The sequence below is a fragment of the Pteropus vampyrus genome, unplaced genomic scaffold (genome assembly GCF_000151845.1).
Source record: "Pteropus vampyrus isolate Shadow unplaced genomic scaffold, Pvam_2.0 Scaffold85, whole genome shotgun sequence".
In the NCBI taxonomy this organism is placed as follows: domain Eukaryota; kingdom Metazoa; phylum Chordata; class Mammalia; order Chiroptera; family Pteropodidae; genus Pteropus; species Pteropus vampyrus.
In genome coordinates, this window is record NW_011888866.1 from 129,659 (window position 1) to 156,374 (window position 26,716).

Sequence of the window (26,716 nt, forward strand, 5' to 3'; positions counted from 1 at the left end):
GCTGTGGCTTCTTTACCGTTTACTTAGCTCAGAGATCAGCTAACTGGCCTGGCCTGCAGGCCATATTAGCCCACTGCCTGTTTTGTAGGTAAAGTTTTATTACACAGGCACACTCATCCCTCATCCTTTTTCCATATTCTCTATAGCTGCTCTCTTGCTTCAGTGGCAGAGTTGAATAATTAGAACAGAGACCGTATCACCCACAAAGCCTAAAATATTTACTCTCTGGCCCTTTACAGAAAGTTTGCCGACCCATGACTGAGACTATTGTGATTGTTTTCACCACAGATGCCTTTCTGTAATCTAAGACAGTAGCTTCAAATTCCTTTCTGTCTGGCTTCCAACCTAGCAATACTTGGCTTGGTATATATATTCTTCATTCAAATTGAATTGCTGTTTTTCTGCCTTATATTTGTTTTTTTTTTCTCCCTCAGGGTCTGTTCTTTTCAGTGAGGATAGTAAGAGCTAACATTTTATTGGATTTAATTTTTGTACTAGGCACTGTGCTAGACACAATGAAATGTATCATTTCATTCTCACAACAGTCTTATGAGGTTGAGATTGCCATTATGGTAACAAGTAAAAATTGATAATAAAACCTACTTTAGAGGGTTGTGGAGAGAATTTATTGAGGCAGTGTGTAAAAAGAGCCTAACACAGTAGGCACATAATAATGGTAGAGCCTACTTTTTTTTATATTTATAAAATCCATTTATTTTTGTTTGTTTTTTACTATTAGTTATAAGTATACAGTACATTGGTTAGGCATTTACATAGTTTATGAAACGGTCCCCCTGATTACTCTATCTCCCCTCTGGCTCTACACATAGTCATTACCTGACTGCATTCCCTGATTCTGTGCTCCACTCCCCGTGACCATCTATCATTTATTTTTTTAATCAAAGCAAAGTATGCAAAATAGTACCATTGTTTATTCTTATCCCTCCTACTTCTAATTCTGTTCCTAGAGAAAACTACTTTTAACTTTTAATTGTTTCTTTTGGTATTTGCTTACATTTCTAAAGAATGTAAGTATGTAGCTATTTCTTGACTTTTTTAAAATTTTAATTGTCATTTTTTCACTTCTTAAGGATGACTACTTAGTTCTCTTACCACCACCATGCCTACCCATCCACCCAAGAAGCACATTTTTCCCTTCCTCTATCCTTCCAATGTGGTTATAGTGGGGTTTTGTTGTTGTTGTTGTTAAATCAGTATTCTGTACTTGTTAGATGATGTAAATGTTATTTACAACTAAGCCATGTGGTATACCAAGTTACATTTCCTTTGTTTTGCAACTCTTTGTCCCCTGCCCCAGTTACTTTTTTTTTATTAGATTTTTTCCTTTTTCCTAACAGGCAACATAAATGTATTCTAACTTCAATTAAAAAGAAAGCATATATTGGAAAGACACTGAGGTTCCTTAGAGACTCCAGGAAAAGAGCTGGGCAGCCAGCCTTCCTCTACTTTCTGTACTTTTCTTTCTTTTTTTTTTTCCTTTGTTGTTTTCTGTGTAGCTATAGCTAATTCCTACCTAAGTAAAATACACTCTTCAGATATTTTTGTCAGGTTTTTTTTTCCTTAGAGTCATCTCCTTTCCTCGTTTCATAAATGGACTGGTTGTTTTCTCAGCCTTTTGCCTAGTTCTCTTCACTTCTTTCCTATGGATCTCTGATATCATGAATCCTCCTGAGAAAAGGATACATAAGAAGTAAATGTTTGAAATCTTGCATATTTGGAAATATCTGTACTTCATCCCTTACACTAGATTGACAGAGTTTGGTTGAAATATTGAGGTCTAGGTTGGGAATCATTTTCCCTTTGAGTTTTGAAACATTGTCTGTTGTTTCTTCTGGCTTCTAGTGTTGCTACTGAGTCTTGTACCATGCTGGCTCTCTGTGCTTTCACTCTAATCTGTTCTCTGCACTCCTTGAGGTTCTTCTTTGTGCCACTGGTGTTCTGGATTTTTAGAATGATGTATGTCGTCGTTGTTCTCTTCATTTATTGTGCTGGGCACTCAGTAGGCCATTCCATCTGGCAATTCATATTCTTCATTCCTGGGAACATGAATTATGTCTTTGATTTTCCCCTCTCTAAATTCTCTGTTCTCCCTTTCCAGAACCTATGTTTATGATTTGTGTGTATGTGATTTTCTTCTACCATTTTTCTATTTTTTAATTTTTGTTCTACCTTCTGTGAGGTTATCTTCAACTCTATCTTGCAACTGTGTTTATTTATTTCTGCTGTCAGATTTCTTATTTCCAAGAGCCTCCTGTTATTTTTTCACAAATGCAGTATTTTCTGTCTGGTAAGCCAGTTACCACATACAGGTTCCAAACAGGCAGTACAAAATAGGCTATGATTACATGTTGAAATGTTTAGTACTAATAATGAGAACTGTAGGATAGAAAGATCTAGAGAAATTACTGTCTGCCAGAAAAAGTTGGGACAACTTTATAGAGAAGGTAAGGTAGTATCTTGACTTAGAATGTAAGTAAATATGGGTAGGTGAGAGATGGCACTGTTGAGTGATTGAAAAAGTGTCATTGGGACCAGGCCCACCTGAGTCACTGTGAAATCTGTGAAGGTCCAACCCCTCTGAACTTCAGTTTCTTCATCTTTAATAGAACTAATAATATTTACCCTCTAGTGTTGCTGTAAGGAGAGAAGTTGTTTGGCACACAGTTGGAATTTAATAAACATTCTTTCTAAGTTTCTTGGGGCCAGAAAAATATCTTCTGTAGCCATACTCCTAGCTTGCTACGCACTGGGGTCTTACTATAAATAATGAATGAATAAGTTAGTGAGGGAATAAATGAATGAGGAAAGGATTGCATTTCAGGCAGGGAAAATAACAAATAGTGGCAGGTAAGTTGGAAATAAGCATGTTGCATGGGAAAGGATTGTTGGGATCTTGGCCTTATTGAAAATGTTTATACAGAGACAAGTATTCATGGAAATATGTCTGGAAAGCTGGGTCAGTATTTTTTGGAGGGGTCGGGAAGAGGGACTGACAGATGTAGTGTGGGGCCAGTGTAAAGCATTTAAATTACTGACTAAATTGGGGTTAGAAAGCTTCTGGTTCAGTTAGTAAAACTGGGCTAATTCCAGTTTTCAACATGAACATTTGGGATTTAAGCTCCCTAACTTGGGAAAATGATTTCCACCCTGTCTACTCCAGAAGGTGTAATAATAAGGATAAAATAAGACAATAGATGTTAATATGCTTTATAAGTTTGTGCCAGAGTTTCATTGGCTCAAGAAGCCAGTAGAAAAACCCTTGTTTATCCATGTGGCTATAAAACTAACATGGCTTTAATTCTTTGGAAGCAATAACCTAATAAGCTGTAATAAGGTGGCGTATGTTTCAACAAAAAGTATTTTTCTCCTTGCCCTTTTCCTTAATTTGGCCATATATAATTTTTCTTTTTAATTTTCTCAGTGCCTAGACCTATGCTGTCTAATCCAGTAGCCACTGGCCACATGAGGCTATTTAAATTTAATTTAATTAAGTAAAATTTAAAATTTAGTTCCTCAGTCACAGTAGCCACATGTCAAGTGTTCAGTGGCCACTTGGTCTAGTGGTGGCCTTTTTATCATCACAGAAAGTTCTGTTGGAGAGTGCTGGGCTAAACCTTATAGAACTGCAGTGTATGTACTTATATATTTTTAAAATAGTACTTTAGTATTATTGTATTAGTTTTATCCTCTCTGACTTTAATTTATAAAACAGATAAAAGAAGCTTCTTTCTTTAAAAACATTAAGTTATGTTTTACTTACATGAACCTTGGATGATTATTTGGTCTCCTCCATCAGTAGCTTTCTATTGAGAGCAAGTTCCCCAACCTGACTAAAGTTAATGGATTGTCTTAATCAGGGAAGTATCAGGATGTGGACGATTGAATAATTCAAAGAGCTTCTAGCCTAATTGGAAATGTAATTGATTGTGTTTTGCCAGATGTCATTTCAAGAATGTCTTTTTCTTTTAAGATGCTAAAGAAAACCCTTATGGTGAAGATGACAATAAGAGCCCATTCCCCCTGCAGCCCAAAAACAAACGCAGTTATGCCCAGAATGTGACTGTCTGGATCAAACCCAGTGGCCTGCAGGTAACATTACTATTCACATTGCTTTCCACTAGGGACAGGAGGAAGGATTTTGACAGGCAGGCAGACATTTGATTTTATTTTCCTTTCTTTTGATACTTAGTAATTCATTTACTTTTAATGTTTGTCATTATTTCCAAAAAGGATTTGAGGTGGCCTACAGTAAAACGCGTATATCATTTTTTACAAAATCATTTTTTACAAAATTTAGAGCAATATAAAACCTAGAGGAAGAGGGGAGACAATTGTGCCAGGAACCCAAGGCAAAATGATAATTATATTTGTGCTATTTGGCTCTGAGCTTCCCACTACCAAGATCAAAAAAGAAACATGTAGGATTTTGTGTTAGGTAGCTATGACTGATAAAAGGAAGCATGTCAGTTTGTGTTGAGAGAGACATTTTCCTGGCATTGAATTTTAAAAATGTAAAATTTTTAACATGCTGAGGCATTGAATAACATAATGGATGTGATTACTTCCATCCCCACAGTAGAGCCTAAACCATAGTATTACATAGTAGGTAACTGCACATAAACACTTCCATGGGAAGCCAAGATTATACTGTTATCAAGGTATGCTACTTTCAGGAAAGGTATGCAGTGACACTTCTCCCATTGACGTAAAGTCATTTATATCTATTTTTAAAAATCATTTATCTTCTTTTCTCATTTGAGTACCATTTTTTTTCCTTTGTTTCTCTAGTGTGTCCAGCTCAAGTTAGATGAGAAGAGCAGTCAGGCCACCAGAAGTAGCTTATGTTGATGGCATAGTCTCTTCTAGCCTCCTTTTCATAAAGACTAGATACATCCTGCCATGACGAAGGGGGCAGAGATCACTTCTCTTTGTTGGAAAATCATGTTCTCCCTCTTTCCTGCCATCCCTTATCCCAGTACTTCCCTATTGGAAAGATTTCTTCTAAAGTTTTCTGAAATTATTTTTTAAATTTTATTTTGGTCTGGGTATATATTTTTTTATTGTGATGAAATACACATAACATTTACCATTTCAAATATTTTAAAGTATACAATTCAGTGTCATTTAGTACAATCACAGTATTATACAACCATCACCACTATCTAGTTTCAGAACATTTCATTACTCTAAAGGAAACCCTGTGCCCATTAAGCAAGTCACTATGTTCTCATCTTTCCCTCGGCCCTTAGCAACCACTAGTCTACTTTTTGTCTGTATGGATTTACCTATTCTGGGTATATCATATAAATGGCATATATAATACGTGGCCTTTTGTGTTTGGCTTCCTTCCACTAAGCATAATGTTTTCAGCATTCATTTGTGTTGTAGCATATGTCAGTACTTCACTCCTGATGATGGCTAAGTAATGTTCCATTATATAAATATGTCAAATTGTGTTTATCTGTTCATTCAGTTGATGAGCACTTGGATTGTTTTGGTTATTATAAATAATGCTGCTATGAACATTTAACAAATTAATTTTTTTTTTCTTTTGTTGCTCTGCTGTTGCTGTTGTAACTGAGAAATGATAGCCAAATCCAAGGTCATAAAGATTTACCCCTATGTTTTCTTATAAGAGTTTTATAGTTTTAGCTCTTATGGTTAGGTCTCTGCTTTATTTTGAATTACTTTTTTGCATATGGTGTGAAGTAAAGGTCTAACTTCATTCTTTTGCATGTGGCTATCTAGTCCTAGCACCATTTGTTGAAGGGACAGTTCTTACCCCTATGGAATGGTCTTGGCACCCTTGTCAAAAAGCAGCTGGCAATGTATGTATGGGATTTCTGGATGTGTTTTTGTGAGACAATTTCATTTCTGTCACGAAGGAATTTATTATCATCAAGCATTTTGAAGGAAGGAGGGGCTTTAATAATGTTGAACAGAATGGTGACATTAACTTAGAAGGGATCCTCATCTTGACACTGTGGCTCTGTTCTCATTTTCATTTTTTTAAATGTTTAGAGCCTTCCTTTTGTTTTCTTTCCCCTTTTATCATAGATTTCTAATGTTGAATTCTTTTTACCTTTGATAGACAGATGTACAGAAGATTTTAAGAAATGCAAGGAAACTACCTGAAAAAACACAGACATTCTATAAGGTAAAACTACCAGAATTACAGTGGAAGAGGGTAGGCCAGGCACTATTATGTACCAAAAATAAATGGTTCACAATTGTGTGGGGTAGCAGAGGGAACATGGATAGGAATTAGAAATGTATGGCTTGTGCTTTCAGTTTTTTTCATCAGTAAAGTCAGTAGAAGTGATGGGTCCATAGCTACCCTAAAATACAAGAATGACAAGTGTTTAAATGGCTCAATTCTGTGTTGGTGCTGCTGTGAATGGCTAAGGGAAGGAGCTGAAGGGACCACAACCCTCATAGCCCTTAACCTTCCTCACCACTCCCATTGGGCATCCAGTCTAACCCTAGGCAACTATTGTATATGACTTCCTGGGATGGTGATTGCCCAGAATATTCTTACTGTACCAGAGAAGCTGCTTCCAGGAATGACTTCTAAAATTGCACATTTATGAATTGCAAAAGGGTGGCCTTCTGCAATCATATCCAGTTAATCCAGACCCATTGGTAGAGGGAATAAAGTTACAAGGAGTGATGTGGAGTGTGAAGCATTAAGCTCACTTGTATCTCCCATCCTTCTGGTGTTTGGCCAAAATCAAATTATGCAATGTGAGGTATGCTGTGTTGTCAATTGTGTTCTAGCTTGTTAATCTTAAAATATGGTACACACAGCCAGCCCCAGGCTGGCATTTCTTCCAGAGAACATACATGCTATTTTGTCTGGATGTTATCTCATTATCTTTAAGTCACTATTGTCTTCAAACCTTATTATGTAGTGAACTGATGAAATCAAGCAAGAGCTACCTTAATCAAAGTTCAACCAGAGAGCTGCTCAGCCTATCAACTGAAGCCCATAATCCACATAGGCCCTTGATGACCACTCCTTGGCTACAGTCCCTCTCCCTGCAGAGCTTTCTACACACGATCGCCAGCTATCTATTCAAGATGGCACATTTGTACTTTGGCATTCTTCTGAACTTGTCACTTGTTAATAGATGATAGTGGAGAGATGGTCAGAAAGCCCGTTCTCTTGTCTGGTTTTATATAATCTTACATATTAGAGCTGAAAAGGGCCTCTACCAGGCAACTGTGTCAACCCCTGCAGTGAGCAATGAAGAGGTTATCCTTCTCATTTTGTAAATGAGGCCACTGAGACCCAGAGAGGCTACACAACTTGCCCAGATCATACTAAGTGGTTGATGGGGCACTTCCTATTTCTCTGCTTCCATCCGCTACTGGATGTTTTTGTGGCAGTCTTTCAGGTCAGACTTCCTGACTCCTCCAGAGCCTCCTCCAAACATGTTCATTGTCATTCAGCCTGAGGCCCAGCCAGAGAGGCAGGAGAGGCTTAAGAGCCCTCTGACATTTGGGGCAAGCCTTTTTCATACCTGAGTAACAGAGGAAAGGTAACCCTCCATAGATTTATGGGTAAATGAAATGATGTATGCAATACCTCACCGTGTTTGGCATAAGAGCTTATTAACTGTGCTGATGATGACCTGTGTTTCAGTCAGCTGTCTTCCTTCCCCAGCTTTTTTCTGATCACCTGTAGAGGAACTGCTTTCCAGTCATGTCGTTAAACTAGCAGCATCTCTGTACAAGTGTTTCTTCTCATATAAAAATGCTCACTTAAGTTCAGGGATCAAGGAGAACGTATTCTAAGCTGAGCACTTAAAAAGTATATGATGAGGAAAATGCATTTTTTTTTATCTTGTTTCAGGAGCTGAACCGTTTACGAAAGGCCGCCCTGGCCTTTGGTTTCCTGGACCTGCTCAAAGGGGTGGCTGACATGCTGGAAAGGGAGTGCACACTACTTCCTGACACAGCCCACCCCGATGCTGCGTTCCAGCTGACCCACGCTGCCCAGCAGCTCAAGCTGGCCAGTACTGGCTCCTCCGAGTATGCCGGCTACGACCACAATATCACACCTTTGCAGACAGACTTCTCTGGGAGCAGCACTGAAAGAATGTGAAGACCTCCCTGAGGCTGCCTCAGAAGCACCTCTTGCTGGTTTGAATGACTCTGCTACAGTCTGAAAAGGGTTCTGAAGGGTGGTTGGCTGCTTAGGCTTTGACTTTAGCTTTCTGGGGCTCAGTCTCTTTAAACCCAAGACACTTGTTGCTCTCATGATTGGTACATCTCCTGAGAAGCTTGAAGGACTGATGAGCACAGAGCTCTCCCCCTTTCTCAGGAAACCTAACTAGCAAGGGTCCTCTGGCCTCCAAAAGGTGTCTTTTATCAAACATAAGGACATTTTCAAGCTTATGTCCCTGGAATAAGCAATCCAAACTGTCTGGGCTTGCTAAGTACAAGCCCTACACCACTAAGTTTCAGAACTTAGAACTTGGGCGAAACTTGGTGGTAACCCTTAGGTGCTTTTGGTATGTATTGAGATATACTTTTAAATAGCAACCATAAATGTATAAAATTATTCCTGATTCTTCAAGATTTTTTTTTTTTTTTTTTTAGGAAAATATTTCTTCAAGGCTTTTTTTTTTTTAATGAAAATAAAATAATCTGATTTTCTGTAAAATGGTTTCACTGGGAAACTAATGGGTCTTTGCCTTCTGGTCTGTCCTGTCACCTAGATATAATTTCAGCATCCTGTGTGGCACAGATTTATGTACCATGTACCAATATGGGTTCCATATTGCCTTCCTTGTTTCTGACACTGGTTAGGCCTCACTGCCTAAGCCAAGTTCCATCCATGTAGATTCTGACAGGTCACTGCGGTCAGCTCTAGTTCCAATTCATCAGCTAGCTTCATGACCTTGGGCAAGTCCGGTAACTTATCTAGGTTTTAGTTAGATCATCAATGGTTTTCAAATTGCTCTGTGGACCATTTAAATTTCAACCTGAGCAGCCATTTTTAGTTTAACATGCTGAAATGCTATATAATATATTTTCTGAACAAAGGACTTTATCACTAACAACTGGCAAACCATCAGAGTAAATGATCTTTAAACACAAGTTATTAGGATTTTGACTGCAAATGTTTAATAGAAATACACAATCTTTTGCTTTCTCAGACAGCAACAAAGGGGCCCAAAAGAATACAAGATTCTGCCACAGATGCAACATAATCTACTGCAAAGCTGATCTGCCCAATTACACACAGAAAATCAGTTGAAAGAACATCAGAAGTTAATACAAAGAAGTGATGACAGAAGTTACAGACATGCAAAACATCCTTCAGTGCAATGGACTTGTAAAAAAAATCAGCCAGCCTATGCTAATCAGATGTTTTTAGGTCAAACCAAGTTTCCATCTTGAGATCAGAGAAACAGCGTAACTCATTTAGTCCCCTTTACCACAGGAACCGTGGAAATGGCAGAATAGAAAGAGCTACCGTGCCTTAAAATCTTTTATATAAGCATTACTTCTAACACATTTTACTTGGTTTACCTGGAATGTAGTAAAGGAAACGTTTTGACAATGGCCAAACTTCATAATGTCCAGATTTGTCTTCATAATGTCAGTGTCTGTTAGTGGGTTTCCTGCCAGGAATCTTTGTTAAAGAACCAGCTGGTAGTTCTCCAGCCAAAGTTCTCACTCTATTCACTGTCCTACTGCAGACAGGTGAAACAGCAGGATCAAAGGTGTTTTTGAGGTCTTGTCAAAAACAGACAATCCCACCACTTACTCTGACAGATACAAGTAAATGTACTCAGCCAGTGCAGGGGAAGGAATATTGAGTTTTTAAGTTTGTGCACAGCCTATATTTTGTAGGTGTGCTTAGTATGGCCTAATGTTTCCAGTTTGCTACAGGCTACATCACTAGCAGTTGTCTTATGGCCAGTTTGACCTTTCTGACCCTTACAGCCATTTGGGTTTGGAATTCTTATAATCTCATTATATTCCAACTAATGTTTCATTTTTCTTTAGTGTTGAAAATAGTTCTGATTTAGCTAGGAGTAAAGTGATCATGGTGTTCCAAGGTTCTGACTGGTTTCTCTCAAATCATTCTGTGCCCACACAGGTAAGCACCATAGTAACACAGTGTTAGGCCGAAAGATTCAGAGGTAATATGCGTTCTCTAGCCCCACTCAGACTCAGAAATGTTTTATCAATGACTAAGTTGAACTTGATTTTTGAAAAATCAATGCCACCCCACTTAACAAGTAACCCCTTAGGTACAGAATATATTAGGTCCTGCCTGAAATCACTTTCATAGCCTCTTGTAGAGCAAAATAGTCATTTTTTTCACAAGTAATAGCTGAAAAGAACAAATCCAAGCTGTAAGAAAGAATAGCCAGTACCTGGTAGGGTCAGGGCACTGAAGAAATCTCTCTGGCCTGTGAAAGAGACTGACAGGATATGGAGGGCGGGGAGGGGCGGGCAGGGCTGAGTCTGCTGTCACTAACAGAACACAAAAGAACGAACCTGTCATCAGATACCAGGAATCCATGTCATGCAAATACTACACTAATATAATAAATTCAGGGATGTTACTGGGGAAAAGAGAAGATAACCTCACTGAGAATTTAATCATTTAACTTTAAAAAAAAAAGGTTTACATCAGTATAAGAAAGTAAAACTGTTAAGAATTATATATAGATTAGGCTCAAACCGGCAAGAAGTCATCTAAATCTCTCTTTTTAGTGGATCTTTTTCTTTTTTTGTCCATAGCGCCGCCTGCGCTGCTTATAAAGGTGACGGAAATTTATGTATAACCCTGGAAAAGAAAAGAGGCCAATTAGAAATGAGAATCTTTGTATGTAACCAGAAGCTGTTGGGGTAAGGACAGTCTCTAGTTGTCTGTTTTTCATATCCCACAGCGCTGTGCTTATTGCAGGAAGTTCAACTTATTAAGTTACTCAATTAACGATGCACTAGAGACAACTCAGTTTTTCCCCAGTGGATTTACAATTTAATTTTCTGCCATATTTTTATTATAAAAAATTTCACACAAAAGATTAAATCATTGTGACCACCTAGATTTAAACTTTAACTGTTTATTACATGCCCATTCCCACCTCATTTTTGATGTTTTTCAATGTAAGTTACAGATATCAGTACACTTCACTCCTAAACATTTCCTTAGAGTTCAGTATTCTTTTTTTCTTTCTTTTAAGGTAAGATTAATATAAAATACACAAATACGAAGTATAGAAACAACCCAATTTTTAATTCAAAGCTATTCAATAACACGTATTAAGCAACAGTTGAAAAGGTATAACTTTTCTTAGGAGGCACAATTTAGTAAATTAGAAAACACAAGATTTCAGAGTCAGAAAAAAATTTGTTCTACTTTACCACTCAATAGTTCTATGGCTTAGCCTCACCTTAGATTCCCCATTGTACAACAGAGTTAAAAACTTATTTTACAGACTTACTGTAAGAAAATGTATGTTTAGAAAAGCACTTTGATCTATATACAAATGTAACTAGTTATACTGCTAAATTATGCAAATTTAGCATTTATTCATCCTGAAGAATAAAAACTACATATTCATTGAGGACAAACTGAGTATAAAACCTTGTAAATTAAGAGTGTGCAACAACATAAACAACACAAAAGCCGTTAAGCTTAGTACATATTAAAATACTTCTTACCCTTGTAAATTTTTTAAGTAAAATATTTTAAGGGTCTTTCCAATACATATTCCTCTTTAACATTTCAGTAAGCCCACCTCATGGAGCCTAGTTACAGCAATACTAGATTTATCCTGTAATAGAGGTAAAGACTCAATGATTGCATTTTCCAAACCGAAGCTTACTCCCTTCAATAGCCAAATATTTTAACATTTTTGTTAAAAATCTTTCTGAAATAGATTATACCCTTTCTGAAATAGAAAAGAAATGTAATAAAAGTTAAACTTTGGCAAATGATCTACATCCATGAAGTATATCATTTAACTGTGCTTCTGCCATGTACTGATACCCTGAGGTATATAAGTCTCTTCTCCTCCAATACTAAATGGCCAAGACCACTGGCCTTTTTGGATTCTTGGGTTTACTTTTTGTAGTATTCCTCTAACTTTTTGGGGTGGCCTGCCTCCATGACGACCCCCAATAATCCCTACCTACCTCCAGGTATTTCATACCCTTGTGTAGTTCCCTCCTACATTGTACTAGGTTGGTCTGTGTGACCAACAGAATATGGGAAAAGTGACAAAATGTCACTTCCGAAATTAGGTTATCAAAGGCAATGTGGACTTGACAGAGGTGCTAATTATCACTACAATGGCAATCATAATACGTAGATGTATCAATTCAACATGTAGCACACCTTAAATATATACAATGTTATGTCAAATATATTACAATTTAAAAATCAAATATATTTTTTAAAAGGCAGTGCAGCTTCTGGATCTCTCTCAGATCACTTGCTCTGGGAAAAGTCATGTCATGAGCAGCCATATGGAGAAGTACTGTGGCAAGTACTGAGGCCTCCTGTCCACAACTGCATGAGTGAGCCTGAAGCAGATCCTCCAGCCCCAGACAAGTCTGCTGAAACTAGCCGCAGCTGAGTTGACAGCTTAACTGAAACCTCACGAGGACCACCTCTATCATACCTCTGTGACATTAGCGCTCCATCACATTCATACTGTCTTTTATAACCTAATCTCAAAGTGACATACCACCACTTTTCCCATATTCCTGACACTCAGAAACCATGTGAGATAATGTCGTCCTAAGCTGCTAAATTGGGACATTATTCGTTACACGGAAATAACTAATATACTATGTACTGTCACATCCTCTGTTGCTAGGCGATCGGACAGCCATACTTATTTAGGGCCATCCCGAGACTTTTGTGAACTAAAGCAGAGATAAATTCATAAATTATGTTAAAATGTGTTAGAATTTTATCTAAAGTTAACATTCTTATAGTTAGGAAGGCCTGTAAAGTTTTCATATTTGCCATGATTTAGGTTTACTTTTTCTCTCTTCTTTTAGTTTTTATGAATTAAGGCAAGAATTCATGATTTTATATAAATTAATAAACAAGCAGGTTTTACATGAGGAGCAGGGGGACTTCCCTATTGTTAGGCAGAAGGCTTTATGACATCTCAGCTATTCAGAGGCCGTTATTGCCTTCTTCCTTCCTTGCTGCCAGTTGTATTATCACCTCTGTAAACACTGGCTGTGGTAAAAGTAAATGAGCTGCTTATTCTATTTAAGAGCTTCTTACATTGTTTTAAACATGAAATATCGTATGGTGAGTTCCCAATGACCAAGAGCACTTCAAAAAGATAACCACTGGAGATTTGGGAAGAAATACTTCGATACATAGCATATTCTTCTAGTGGGTCTATTTGGCAAAGCAATCTTTCTCTAACTCTGTACTATACTCCTTTGCAAATAATCCTAAAGACTTTTAAAACTTTCAATCATTTAACTCTGCCCTCTAAATAAGTGACAGGAAAAGTCTATTATAGAGCCAATACTTACCTAAAAATATCACTATAAGATAAATCTGAAGAAAAAAGGAAAATCTAACTTTGATTTTCACTGGATATGGCAATGTGAAACTGAATCTTCCTGTTTCATTGAATATTGGAATGGACTGGATCACTGCAACAGCTGCAAGCAAAAACAACTTGTTAGAAGCAAATGACATACAGTTACATCTAATGGCAGAGTCTTCTAACCCCTCAAAGTTTCAGTTCTGGGTTTGTTGAAAATGGTTCCTCCTCTCTTTGTACAGAGGGCTCATGCCTCTTCTTTTTTTCCCCCTAATTTTCTTAAGAAATGAGCCTCTAAGATGAAAACAGAAAGACTAATGAGAAACAGTTACTTGAAAGCGCTGGGCTTCACTTTCCTATCCTATAAAATGTAAACAAAAATCCCGACCTGACTCGACTCACTCTCTAGATGTTTGTCAAAATAAAATGAAATCATCAATATGAACTGCTTTGGAAAATTAAAACTATCACTTAAGTAAAAAAAAAAAAAAAAAATGCAATACATAACCACCCAACTTCCAAACCTTAACAAAATGAGCTACTCCCCTGGAACAGTCTGGGTACTAAAACTATTATAGAAGGAAGCCACTAAAAGAAAATCTTGAAAAGTCCAACACCCATATATTTACTAAGGCTAGTAGAGGAAGGAAGGTCTGGCCTATTGGCTTAGCTATTCCTTGGAGCTAAGCTATAAAACCTAGAGTTCCTGAAAGTACCTTCTGCCAAACACCCTAGAGGATAAGCAGGAATCCACAGAGTGTAACGAAGCCATGTGAGCACCTTCCAATCCATGTCAATGCAGTAAAGCATGTAGAAGGGGTATCTATTGAAAATAAAGAATTCAGATGTAAAAAGCCACATCGGATTCTGAATGCAACTCTAGAACAACATTCAAAAAGAATCATTTTACAATTAGCCACACATGGCTTCTTCAAAACCGAACTGGGCTATCTACCCAAAAACTCCCATCATACTCCTCCCTTAATCTTCAAAGGATATGAACTCTTTTTAATGATGAACTAAGTTTAAGTCTCAAAAGAACCCTCTCAAATGCTTCAGTATGTGGAAAGAATGCTCACAAGGTTTTTGGCTTTACTCCTAGTTCTAACTGACATTCCATGTAGATAAAGATGACAGACACTTTGACAGACACTTTATCTCTGGATAAATGAATACTATCAAAATTAAGTATACAAAAGACCTCCCATCTAGAATCAGACATACTGTATTTAAAAAAGAGATACTATTAAAAAATTTGTTTCTTCCCACACAGTAAAGGTTAATACCTATAATCTCTTTCACTTTTGTCTTAAATATATTAGAGAGTATATGGGTGCCCTGGGATACAAACCACAGTCAAGACACAATCTAGGGCTGCTACTGCCTCTTCTCCCTCTCAACAGTTAACTGTGCCAAAATACCACCAAACCTAAAGGTGAGGATTCAATCTGAAAAATCCTTGCTCCATGTGACAGAAAAGGGAAGAAATGTGGAATATGTATGGTCCGGTAGAGAAGAATACATCTACTTTAACGGAATCTTTTTTAAGATATTTAATTTATTGACAAGAATGGAAGAACTAGATAAGAGTTCAATTCAAACATCAGTAATTTTATAGTAAAAGATTCATTTCTACCATCCCTTCTAGAGGGCTGGTCTTCACTAGTTCCATCCAACCTGGATTGCTCCTTCAACCCTGTTTCTTAAGCCTTCTCATGAATTTTTCTGTGTGAATGAGTCCTCTCTTTCCAACAACACGGCAAGATCCTGAAGGGTAAGGTGGGTCTTTCATTTCCCTAGATTTCTCCCTCTGCTCCCCAATGCCCAGGTTGGTACTGTAACCCAATGACTGCTTTCAATAAACTCTGCCTCACCTTTGTGCAGAGCACACAGATGCAGCTAGAGCTCTCCACAGATGGAACCTTAATCCCAAACCAAATGAGACCCTCGATAAGACAGCAACTCCCTCAAGAAGAGAGCTGATCCAGAGGAGACGCATTCAAACACCATCCTGGCATTTCTACCCACCTGAAAATTTCAACTGTGCTCCACAGATAAAACACAAAGAAAACCACAGCTTTATTTTGCATTTCTTCCATGGTGCCAAAGATGATAAACAAAATGAAATTTCTTCCAAAAAGCTATTAAAAAGATGCAAAAGAAAGAAAAAAAGGTCAAAAACATATTTTAAATGAACATATAAATGTGTTACCTGAAACCTAATCACACTAAATTCAAGGTAAATGGAAAAAGATTGAGCTCAACTGGTTTAATCCTCTGCTGCAATTTTGGAACAAGTTAAATGCCCGCACCAGTCTTTCTGGATAACTGTGTATATGTGTAAATGTATCATTATAAATAGTATATTTTTTAAAATACACACATTCGAACACAGTTTAAAGGTTACTACCAAATGAACATCTGTGTCTGTATAAACCAAGTTAAGAAACAGACTACCACCAGTGTGGCACACCCTCCTTCCCCTAACTGTAAGTAACTACTATCTTGTGTGAACCATTCCATTGCTTTTCTTTACAGGTTTACTGCTTATGTATGTATTCCTAAACAGTATATTGTTCATGCTGCCTCTTTTTAAATGTTCTGAAATCGGCTATATGTATTTTTCTGTGACTTTTTACTCAGTGTTATGTTCCCAAGATGCATCCATGTCGATGCATGTGGCATTGCCCAGCTCCCAGAAGCTTCACTCACATTGTATTCTATGTGAATGGCACTCCATGGAGCCGTGTGATTTGATGATACTAAACCTGCCCCTTCCATCTTGCCCTAGAAATTCCACTCGAATGTTTATTTGTCATAGTCCTTGATATACAAAGAACATTATTCCATGTTAGTGGGTCACTCACTATCCCCCTTTTATTCTTTAAACTAAACAAAGCAGCCTCTTTCCAAGAGCAAAAACCTAGAAATAATAAGGCTATCGTATTAACACCCTTTACCATGGATCTATATATTAGAATGCCAGAGTTGGTATACCACAAAACAGTAGAATTATGAAAACAGTACTCCAGAAGAGATGAACAATAATCACCTGGTTCCCCCTGAGTCTGGGTGGGTGGTATTTAATGGTATGTGATTGAATAGCTAAACTGCTTCTAGGCCTTTTGACTAAGATCAAGTGTAACTGCATAGCTAGAAAACAGAAAGGAGGATGAAAGGCTTTGATGCCCTGTTCCTAATAATAATCTTCCAAATATTAGGAATCCCCATACAAGTAAGAGAGCCACCTTCACATATGGAAGAAAGTCCAAAGTAAAAAGAGTTCCTAGCCATTACACTGCCTTCATCTACCCAAAGTAGGAGGAAACCAAGGACATCTCTATCTAAGAAGATTGAGGGTGGAATATTCTGCTCCTGACTGAGAATCAAGTTTCCCTACTTTTACAACTCTTTTTTCATCTCTGTGATTTCATGAAAATGTTATAATGAAATAGACCTGATGGCAAAAATCTACTTTAGAAAATGTTTCTGAGGCTTAAAGTTTTCCTTGTTCAGAATAAAATAATGCTATTCCTGTGAAAATAGGTATTTTTACTAATTAAGACTTCTTAGTAAATTGTGGCATACCCACTAAATAAACACTGAGATCTTTCATTGCCCACCCTTGAGCTTTACTATTCAATACCTGGATAAGACAAGGTACCACTGGTGACGAAGTAACTCCAATTGCTGCATTGATAGTTTCCACAACTGCCAGCATCTGGCAGAAATACATCATGTCAGCCATGGTGTGGAATGTGTCATAGAAGGACTCTATGGGACAAATATATAGTAAGGGTAAATCAACTGGCAAATTCCAACAGAATTAATTCTCAAAATAGATAACTCCTTACATGAAAAGAACTTTAAGAAAGGTATAATAAACATCCAGTCAGATTCAAGTTTACAAACCAACTAGGATAGAGGGGAGCAGGCCTGTGGGGTCATAAATAGTCAACTCTACTGGCTACCACAAGGTTAATACATAAACCCTGTATGCCCATTTCATTTTAAATGACAAGAAAAAAAAGCATACCTAGACTTCATTCAGTTATTATATGCTGAAAAAAATCTATGTATCAGGCACACTGATAATCCTTTTCAGATCCATCATCTCATTTAAAGCTAAAACTATATTACATATAATAAATGCAATCTAGCCTTTTAAAATCTCAAAAATTACATAAACATAAATGCAGAGGTACAAAAATATTGAATACAATTAATTTTCAAAAACCTTAACTGTGCTTATATACTTAATCCTAATTATTCTTATTCTGAGAATCTATCCTAACAAAAAAAAATCTAAAATGGAAAAAGTTTTAGAAACAAGGTTGTTCTCTGAAACATTACTCCTAAGTGCATTAAAGTAGAAACTGTCTAAATGTCTAAGAGTATGGGAAGTTTGAGTAAACTATGGTATATCTACTCCATGAATATTATATAATAATTTAAAATAAATTATTGTTTATTTGAAGTCAGCAAATGTGGTATCAATTCTGAGTGGTCCATAATATACAATCCTTTACTTTTCATATTGACATCCTCACTTGACATCCTGAATTCCTACATTTCTCTTTCCAGTATTTCTCAGCCAGGGCACCACTGACATTTGGGCCAGGACAACTGTTTGTCCCACACATTGCAGGAAGTTTAGGATTCTCGGCTCCCTGCCTATTAAATACAAGTAGTACTTCTGAGGATGTGGCAGAGTTAGGACAATTATCAACAAAGGTGACACTGTAAGAGCCTCAAAAGAGTATGGTTTTAAAATCAGACAAATAAAAAAGGCCCATGCAAAAACTGAAGAACCCTCTAAAGTATTTTTGCAGAAATGATCCATTTTACAATCCTGCTACAAAGTCAAGTGTGAAATGAAGAATGGTATATAGTGCTACTGAATAATTTTACCAGAAAAATTCTACCAATAAGTAGGTAGAATTTGACTAATTCAAAATTAATCAAATTATTTTCTTTGAAGAATTAATACAAAATTACAATTTAAATTTTGCTACATATTAAGATAAATTTATTTTCATAATTTTAAATGTCCCTTTTCAAGACAAAATCCCAATCAAATCTTTTTGTCACCATTTACAATGAAATTCTGGTATCCTTTTTAGGGGATTCTCCTTACATGGTACTTTTCCTGGGCAAATTATCTTTGAAAAATGAGGACCTCTCATGCTTTGAAATGAAAGTTGTGACTTAAGATTTGGTATATGCTAGACAAAAATTAGATCTTGTGGGCTCTGCCTCTGATTTTATGGGAAATTCATCCTTGTTTCAATTCAGAAATAGAAATCTAATTCCTAAAATGGTATTATAAAAAATATTAGTAACATTAAAATGCTTCTAACATTTAAAAGATGTGAAATTGTATATACAGTATGATTTTAGTGTTTAACTAGAGAAAAAAAGACTAAAAGAAATATACAGCAATATTAGTAGTGATGGACAATGACTTATTCACCTCCAAGCTTTTCTTCCACCTCCGGCCCAGTTTTCCCCCCATTTTCCAAACTTTCTTAAATCAGCACATTTAGTTTTATGATTTGAAAAAAAATATTTTGAACGTAGGAAAAAGTACTCATATGTTAATGAAATATAGATTTAAATAGTGGTAGTATAAAAGAGTATATGCTTTCTCAGCACTATACATCAAAATCCTTAAAAACAATTTGTCCTTTTATCTTATAATTCTACCTCGAGAGTTGTTCCTAGGGAAGTTATGTGGGTTTGGAAAGATATACCAAGGCGCCAAGAATCTGCTGTTCTCATAGTTGGGATTATAGTAGAGTTTTTGTTTTATGTCTTTATTCTCTGATTTTCCTGTCATTAACGTATAATTAGAAAAAAAATTTTTAATTGATTTAATAAAAAGTTTTGCTTAACAGAAAGCTAGACAAGCTCAAACAATAGTTTCTATATAAGCCCAAGAGTTCACTGCTCCTTCCTTAGCATATGAAGTTTAGCAAAATACATGTTTACGTGAAAAAACAAGTACATGTATGGAATTCGTCATTCGCCAACATCCGTTATGGGATGGAAAAGGAAAAAATTGCAAAAGGCAAACAATGACCCTGAGTGCCAGGCCCCAAGTCCTTACTGCATCTCTGAGGACTGATAGGGAAGAATTAAACCAGCAGCTGCATTCCAGTAGGTATAGCCAGGAAGAGGCTTGGAGCCAAAATAGAAATTACAAATCCAGGCAGCTTACTTTAAACACATGACCCAGATATCTTGGCAGCTTTTGGAATAGATCACCTAACAACCAGCCGGTTGCACAGCAACACTCAGAATCCAACTATGTTAGTTTAAATTGCGATTTACGGAATTCCAAGGTATTAAGACGGCTGGAAAAAAAACATGCACTTCTTTTAAATGATTCTAAAGCTAACTACAATTCACCTTCTACAAATCTCAGATAGGAAAATTTAGGAGTCAAGAACAAAACAGTCTACAGAATTTTTTTCTCTTTTTAAATAGTTTATATTTTCCATTATACTTATATTTTCCCTCGTAAGAAAAAAATAAGTAAAAATAAGAAAAAAGTATTCACATTCAAACCATTTGAAAATGATGCATTCTCCTCCCATCTTTTTGCATGTATTGGTTCAGTTTTTCCTTTTTATAGGGATGTGATCGACTGGAAGAACATATTTATACGTTACCTCTTTAGCATGTCGTCAGTATTTTCCCATGTTATTATAAACTTTTTTAAATACTTTATTTCACAACATTCCACTGAGGGAACATTCTAAACCAATCCTTCACTGATGGACATTTGTCACTGATATAAATGATCTCATAATGTCTATCTTTTTTGAAAAAGCTTTTCTTGTAGTTCCAATTCTTTCTTTAGAACATACTTCCAGAAGTGAAATTACCAGGTTCACGAATATGAACAGTTAAGGTTCTTGATTCATTATGCCAAATGATTTTCCAAGAGTTGTTGTAATTATGTACCCTCCAAGTAGCCATTAGTCCTCTTGATGTAGATATCCTTTTTCACTTTGCTAAAATTGATAAATAAAAATCTTATTTTCTTTATCATTACTGAGTTAAACAATTTTCTGAATATTAAATTATTTTATTTCCTCTTAAGAACTTTCTGTACATACTTTGGTTTATCTATTGGGCAGAGGTTTCATATTTTTAAATCAATTTGTACAAGTTCTTTGTATGTAAAGAAATCAACCCTTGCTGGTATTTGTTGCAATTTTCCACCAACCCTCCATTCCCACGCTGCTAACCTCAATATACTTTTAATTTTTAATGCTGTCTAATTGGGGTGGTTTTAGATACATAGGAATTTAGATATTTTATATAGTCAAATATATTGACCTTTTCCTTTATAATTTCTTCTAACACTTTTAAGTTTAGAAAGTCCTAACCTTCCATATGAGACTTTTATAAACATCTATTTATCTCCTATTTTAACTTTTTGAGATATAATTCTTAAATGCTTTGGGAGAACTTATTTTTTTATACAGTGTGAGAAGAGTTAAACAGATTCCTTGCTCCCTTATATGCCTAAACCTAACCAATTTTCCTTGGTCACATTATTAGATTTCCTGTCCAATAAAAAAGATTGGATAATATTTCCCTTTCCATTGATTAATAATTTCTTTTATATCATACATATATAATTCATATATATATAATGTAAGAGCTATTCCTGGGCCACCTAATCTGCTCTACTGATTAGTCTATTCTTAGTTTATACCAAGGTTATCCTATTTTGATTATCATTTTTTTCATAACAGGTAGATATTTCTTTCTTCTCCCAAATTTTATTATCTATTTCTTGTTCACAATAAAATTTCAGAACACTTTAGGTCACATTCTCAGAATTTTTTCCATTGTTATTTGTTTTGGCCAGAGTTCTGTTAAACAGACAAATTAATTTATAAAGAACTAATATCTTTATAATGGTCTTTTCATTCAGTTTTAGAATAGTCCACTTGAGACTCTATTTAGACTCCAAAGAGATGAGATCCCTCTTGGGCTTGCACAGCTTTGGCACTGAAAGCATCATATCAATTTCTTTAGTTATAAATAAACTATCTTGCTAGCCCAAGATGTGCCTCTGGCTAGCTGTGTGGATGTGGACCATTTCTTTGGCCATCTCTCAGCCTGTTTCCTCACCTGAGCATCCAGCCCGCCTGTTTCACATGTCATGGGAAATAAGAGATGTGAAAGTACAATGACAGCATGAAGTGCTACACAAATATGGGAGGTCATTATTAATACCAAAGGCAGAGAGTATTAACTTTGGTGAGCAGTGGGTCAATCTACTGAAAAAAGAAAACTAGCATTGAAATCTGGGACTTGCCTTTTCCCAAGATAAAGAACCGCACAGTCATGTTGACAAACATCCAGGAGAATCCCAAGAACTGCACAAGATTATACATGAACAGGTATCCTTTCTTCAAGCTTATAAGAGCTGAAAAGCAAAGCAAGACAGTAAACTGTTACAAGCAGTCAAGCAGGAGAGGGATACATGGGGCATACTCACATGACTTCATCCCTCTTTCCTACTTGGGTGCCTAAGCTCCCACTCATAACCAAAGGAGGAAAATTACAAACTGAGAGGCAGGAGAATAAAGGACATTAATTTTGTCTGCAGCCAAATGTTTGTGAAGACAAACCAATTACAGAGTTAAGGAAGGAGTGAGGGGCTTAGGCAGTAATGGCTGAGTCAAGGGTAAAAGAAGGGATAATTCTCAAGAGCAGAGCTATGGAGTTCAGATTCTGCTGCCACAAATTTATTCCTAAACTACAGATGCTCTGCATACACACTTGATTGATGCTGAAATAATCACACTAAATAGTAATGTGGTTAAGCAAGAGCAATCTTATTCTAAGGGGCCAAAAATGTCAAACAAACTTTTAGCAACATTTAACTAATTAAAATTTTTTCTTCAAAACTATAAATATTTATTATACTTCCTATCATAAAGAACTTTCATCAGGAAATTTTATGTATTTAGATAAAACAGTTAAAGTTTTATTTAACATCTTAAAATCCAAATGTAAGAATTTTTAGATGTCTTTGAAGTACATCCCTCTAAAACACCAAAAATTAATTTAAATCTCAAAGTGGCCGTTTTATGTTGTTGTAGTTTTTTACCACCACTGTCTCCTTTCCTTTGCTTTTCTAAAAACATATTTCTCTATATTAGTAATTATTCAAATCATTTTTTAAAGCAACGAAAACTCTTTTTCAAGAAACTTTATTCACAACTCCAATACATGAAACACAAAAGCAGAGCTGCTCTGATGGACGTGGAACCGCTTGCTTGGCGGTTCCTCCAAAGCATCTCTGAGAATCCCTGGGGTATCATGGAATAGAGTTTGAAAACCACTGCTCTAAAACCGTCTCCTTCCTTATTTACAGCATGCCAAATAAGCACCACTAAAACTTGAAAAAGTATGAACAAACGAGGAACCCTTATTTTACTCTACTTTTCAGAGTTAGTTTTATATATACTTTCATGGACCTCCCTCTATAATGTAAGCTCTTAGAACACACGAACTATGATGAAGTAATCAGCTCCACACTTCGAGGGCCTAGTACAATGCATGCCATGCAGCAAGAATTTAATAGACAGCTGCTGAATATAACCTATGTCACCCAGAAGATAATATAGTTATAGAGTTTCTGTCTAACGGTGGTTAGACAGAAATAGAAATGATTTTTTTTTTAAGGGTAACAACCATACTTGTTTGTGGAAAAGCCCTTAAGATCTCAGCTTGGAGAAAAACACCAGCTGGAAGGAGTGTAGCCTTGCACCTACATGGTATTTCCATATGTCCATGTAGGACTTGGTGCCACCGAAGAGAAGGCCAGCCCCAGAGACTAAAGTTCTCCCTTCTGCTATACCAGCCTGTTGTACTCAGATTACGTTAGGCCCCAAACAGAAGGGAAACATTAAAAATAAGACTTCTGATGTGGGTGCGCACATGGCTTAAGCACTGGACATTAAAGATTTCTCATCAACTCACCGACACAATATTAGCTCTCCTGACATGTCACACTCATCCAGATCCCCATCTCTATCACAAGTTAACTGGTAACTACCATAGCAGCAGGGACAACTTACTTTCAGGGGAGCCTTGGCTTTCAAGTCTGAGTTTATTTAGGCGTTCTTCTTCCTAGAATTTGGATAGAAGTTTTCCGAGAACACAAGTTAGGATTCCCAGATGCTTGCAAAAGTCCACATGCTAGATAAGTGATCTGACTGCCTCAAAGCCACCTCCTCCCATTGTGTTCATGCCTCACTGGGAAAAATGTCCTAGCTCATGGTGCCAAAAAGCCTGGCTCGTCCTTACGGTAGCACTAGCATCATAGAATGCCCATCTAATGCACACAGAATTAAGCTAATCAGCTGGCTTCCAAACTACAAAGTGGGTAGTCCTGAAATTTTAGAACTGGGAAGACATCCAGATTTGTCACTATTATAGAAACAAAACAGAAATGTAAGGCAGAAGACAGATTGCTATTTTATTTTTTTTAGACTTCTATATTTTTAGCATAATTTTTCCAGAAGCTAAAATTATGTCTCCAACATAAGTATGAACTCGGGTTAGTTTTATAGATGGTTACATACAGAAATATTTATAGGTATTTGTATATGCATAGGCTAGTATGTACACATGTAGTTCCTTGTTCTGTTAGCTGAGAGGGCCTAGAAGCTATGGTGCCTCAGTAGCAATAAGCATACCCCAGCCCAGATCTTGGTATCCATTACTATTCTCCAATAAAAAGAACAGAGCTCCTTGAGGAATGGCTGATTCTAGGGCTGGAGCAAGGAACATATGAGATAGTGTAAACATACAATTAAGGAAGTGCTCAAAAAAAAAAAGCCCCACGACAATGGAGCTTTGTCAGAGGGACACAAGATCCAACTGAGCTTCAACTGCCAAAGCTAAAACAACTTGAGCGACAAAATAAACAACACAATATTATAACACAAACTATAAAATATGCATGAGTCCATACTCATATAAATAAGTAGGAGAAAACAGACAAATCTCCCATGCAGAATGATTCCAAATAAAGTATGTAGATATTCCATCCTAAGGATGGGAAGCATAACTCTCCTTAATCGTGGACTATGCATAGTCACTATCTTCTAAAGGGTAAGACACAATAAAGAAAGGTGGGAGTAACCCTATAGTGGAGAAATCTAACAAACATGACCTCAGCCACATGATCAAGATCAATATCAATAGTGATAAGTCATGTTGACAGTATGTACCCATGATATGATATGATAAGAATGAAACCTCTGGAGTCTTCCTCCCCGCAAACCAATCACTCTAGTCTAATCATGAGAAAAACATCAAATAAATCTCATTGAGGAATAGTCTATAAAAATATATGAGCAGTACTAAAACCAAGTCTCCAGGTCTTTAACTAAATTTGTAACTTTGTCCTTATCCTATCAGACCCTGATAGGTGTCTGAGGTGGCCCAAATAACGTGGGTTCCTCATGATTTCTGTCTAGATCCTAGGGTCCTTACTGACCTTGGCTCTGAGCTCCATTTCCGCATCAGACTCGTCCAGCCAGCGATCAAAGTCAGGAGCCAAAAACAGTGGGCGCTTCTCCTGCTTGGTGAGTCTCTCCCACCACTGACTCACCTTCTTCTGTACAGTAATGTTTATCTGCCTCTGGGTCAGTTTATAAACCGGCTAAGAGAGAAAATGAGAATGTGAGAATGCTTCTCCTTCCCATTCCTCACCCCTTCCCCTAAAACTGCCCCAAGCCAGTGTGAGTACACAAAGAAGCTGCACTGAAGGCCTATGCTCCTTCCTTCTCTGTTCCTACGAGTCCTAATGCAAAGAGAACACCTAAACCAAGAGCTGATATAGTGAAGAATCAGTAAGAACAGCACTGTTTTTCTCTGATTCCCCAATGAATGACACGGGAGGAAATCAGGAAGAAAAGGCAGACAGTTCTTGGTTATCCTAGAAGAATCCTGATGAACCTCCCAAATCTTCCTCCCATGAAGATGACTGAATTCAAATGGACTCACTAGCATAGTGAGTCTTGGTTTTAGAAAGGTCTAAAGAACTGTAGTAGATCAGATACAACTTTTTCACATGAGTTAGCCTAGGGAGTCTAACTAAACTCAGAGGCTATCCCAATTCATGATTCTTCTGCATAGCCTCTCCCTATGCCTCCAAAGTAAGACCCATGACACATCCTCCAGCCCTGCTGACTATTAAAACAGCCAAAACAACTGAAACCTCCTGCAAAGAGACATCGATATGCTCAAGCCCCCAGAGATAAGTGTAATTCCAGAAACTAAAATACACCATCTGTTGGATTTTCTCCCTTCTTGTTAGATAACCTTCCTCAAGCTCGGAGAGAAGGGAAACGTCATTTATACATCCAGCATTCTTTCTAAAGATCGGCTGCCTCATCCTTTTCTGATTTCTATTGCCCCCAGTCACATGAAAGTAACACCCTGGTGTGGGCTTTCTCTATTCTATGAAACTCTGCTCTCTATGGGTACCATACTCCTCGGTCATCACTAAAAAAGAGAATATCAAAGCTGGAAAAGACCCTAGAGAGTACTTATCCAATCCTTCACTTAATACATGAGGAAACTGGAAGTCAAGAAGCAAAGAGACTTGTTCACCCCTCTAATTAAGTGGCAGAGCCCAGATTCACCTCAACTTCTCTGACTTTCCCATTCCTCTGCAGCTAAACCTATATAAAAGAACTATAGTCTCTTGGTTCTGATCTTCTTTCCCACAAACCCTACTCCCATTTCATTAAACTACCAGTATTTATTTCCTAAAATGAAAACTGAAGTGAGAAAGAAATGAACATACCTCTGGCTTCACAAGGTCTAAGAACTCAAGGTGAAATTCATAGACATTGTCTCCTTTGGCACCGTGTCCCTGAGCTATGAAGAAAGAAATGTGTGTTACTATGAACTTGAGCAGAGCAAGGCCATCCAAAAGCTTGGTGCAGTTCTTTCAGAAGTATACGAATATTAATGGGCCCTGCCCAAATGAGTAGGGGCTTGTGAGAAGAGCTACTCAACAGCTAGATAAGCTAAATCTTGGAGAAAAATTTATCTCCATTATGTCCTTATGATGATCAGCTCCAGAGTATTTACTTAACCTT

General features: G+C 36.9%; 2 protein-coding genes across 3 annotated transcripts in view; one reads left to right on the forward strand and one right to left on the reverse strand.

Moving 5' to 3' along the window:
- INTS14 (integrator complex subunit 14) overlaps positions 1-10,093 on the forward strand; it is a 28,551-nt gene extending 18,458 nt beyond the window's left edge. The window contains exons 10-12 of one of the 2 annotated variants that reach the window (XM_011363315.2): positions 3,992-4,110; positions 6,113-6,178; positions 7,877-10,093. In XM_011363315.2, coding sequence (XP_011361617.1) covers positions 3,992-4,110; positions 6,113-6,178; positions 7,877-8,128 — 437 coding nt within the window. In that variant the 3' untranslated portion in view covers positions 8,129-10,093. The remainder of the gene's footprint in view (positions 1-3,991; positions 4,111-6,112; positions 6,179-7,876) is intronic. The other variant, XM_023532498.1, reaches the window with a different exon arrangement.
- Positions 10,094-10,604: 511 nt separating this feature from the next.
- Positions 10,605-26,716, reverse strand: part of HACD3 (3-hydroxyacyl-CoA dehydratase 3) — a 36,258-nt gene continuing 20,146 nt past the window's right edge. The window contains exons 5-11 of the mRNA XM_011363313.2: positions 23,678-23,729; positions 21,907-22,017; positions 17,215-17,342; positions 15,597-15,709; positions 14,285-14,391; positions 13,555-13,686; positions 10,605-10,831 (exon numbers count right to left, since the gene is read on the reverse strand). Of these exons, the coding sequence (XP_011361615.1) occupies positions 10,755-10,831; positions 13,555-13,686; positions 14,285-14,391; positions 15,597-15,709; positions 17,215-17,342; positions 21,907-22,017; positions 23,678-23,729 (720 nt within the window). The 3' untranslated portion in view covers positions 10,605-10,754. The remainder of the gene's footprint in view (positions 10,832-13,554; positions 13,687-14,284; positions 14,392-15,596; positions 15,710-17,214; positions 17,343-21,906; positions 22,018-23,677; positions 23,730-26,716) is intronic.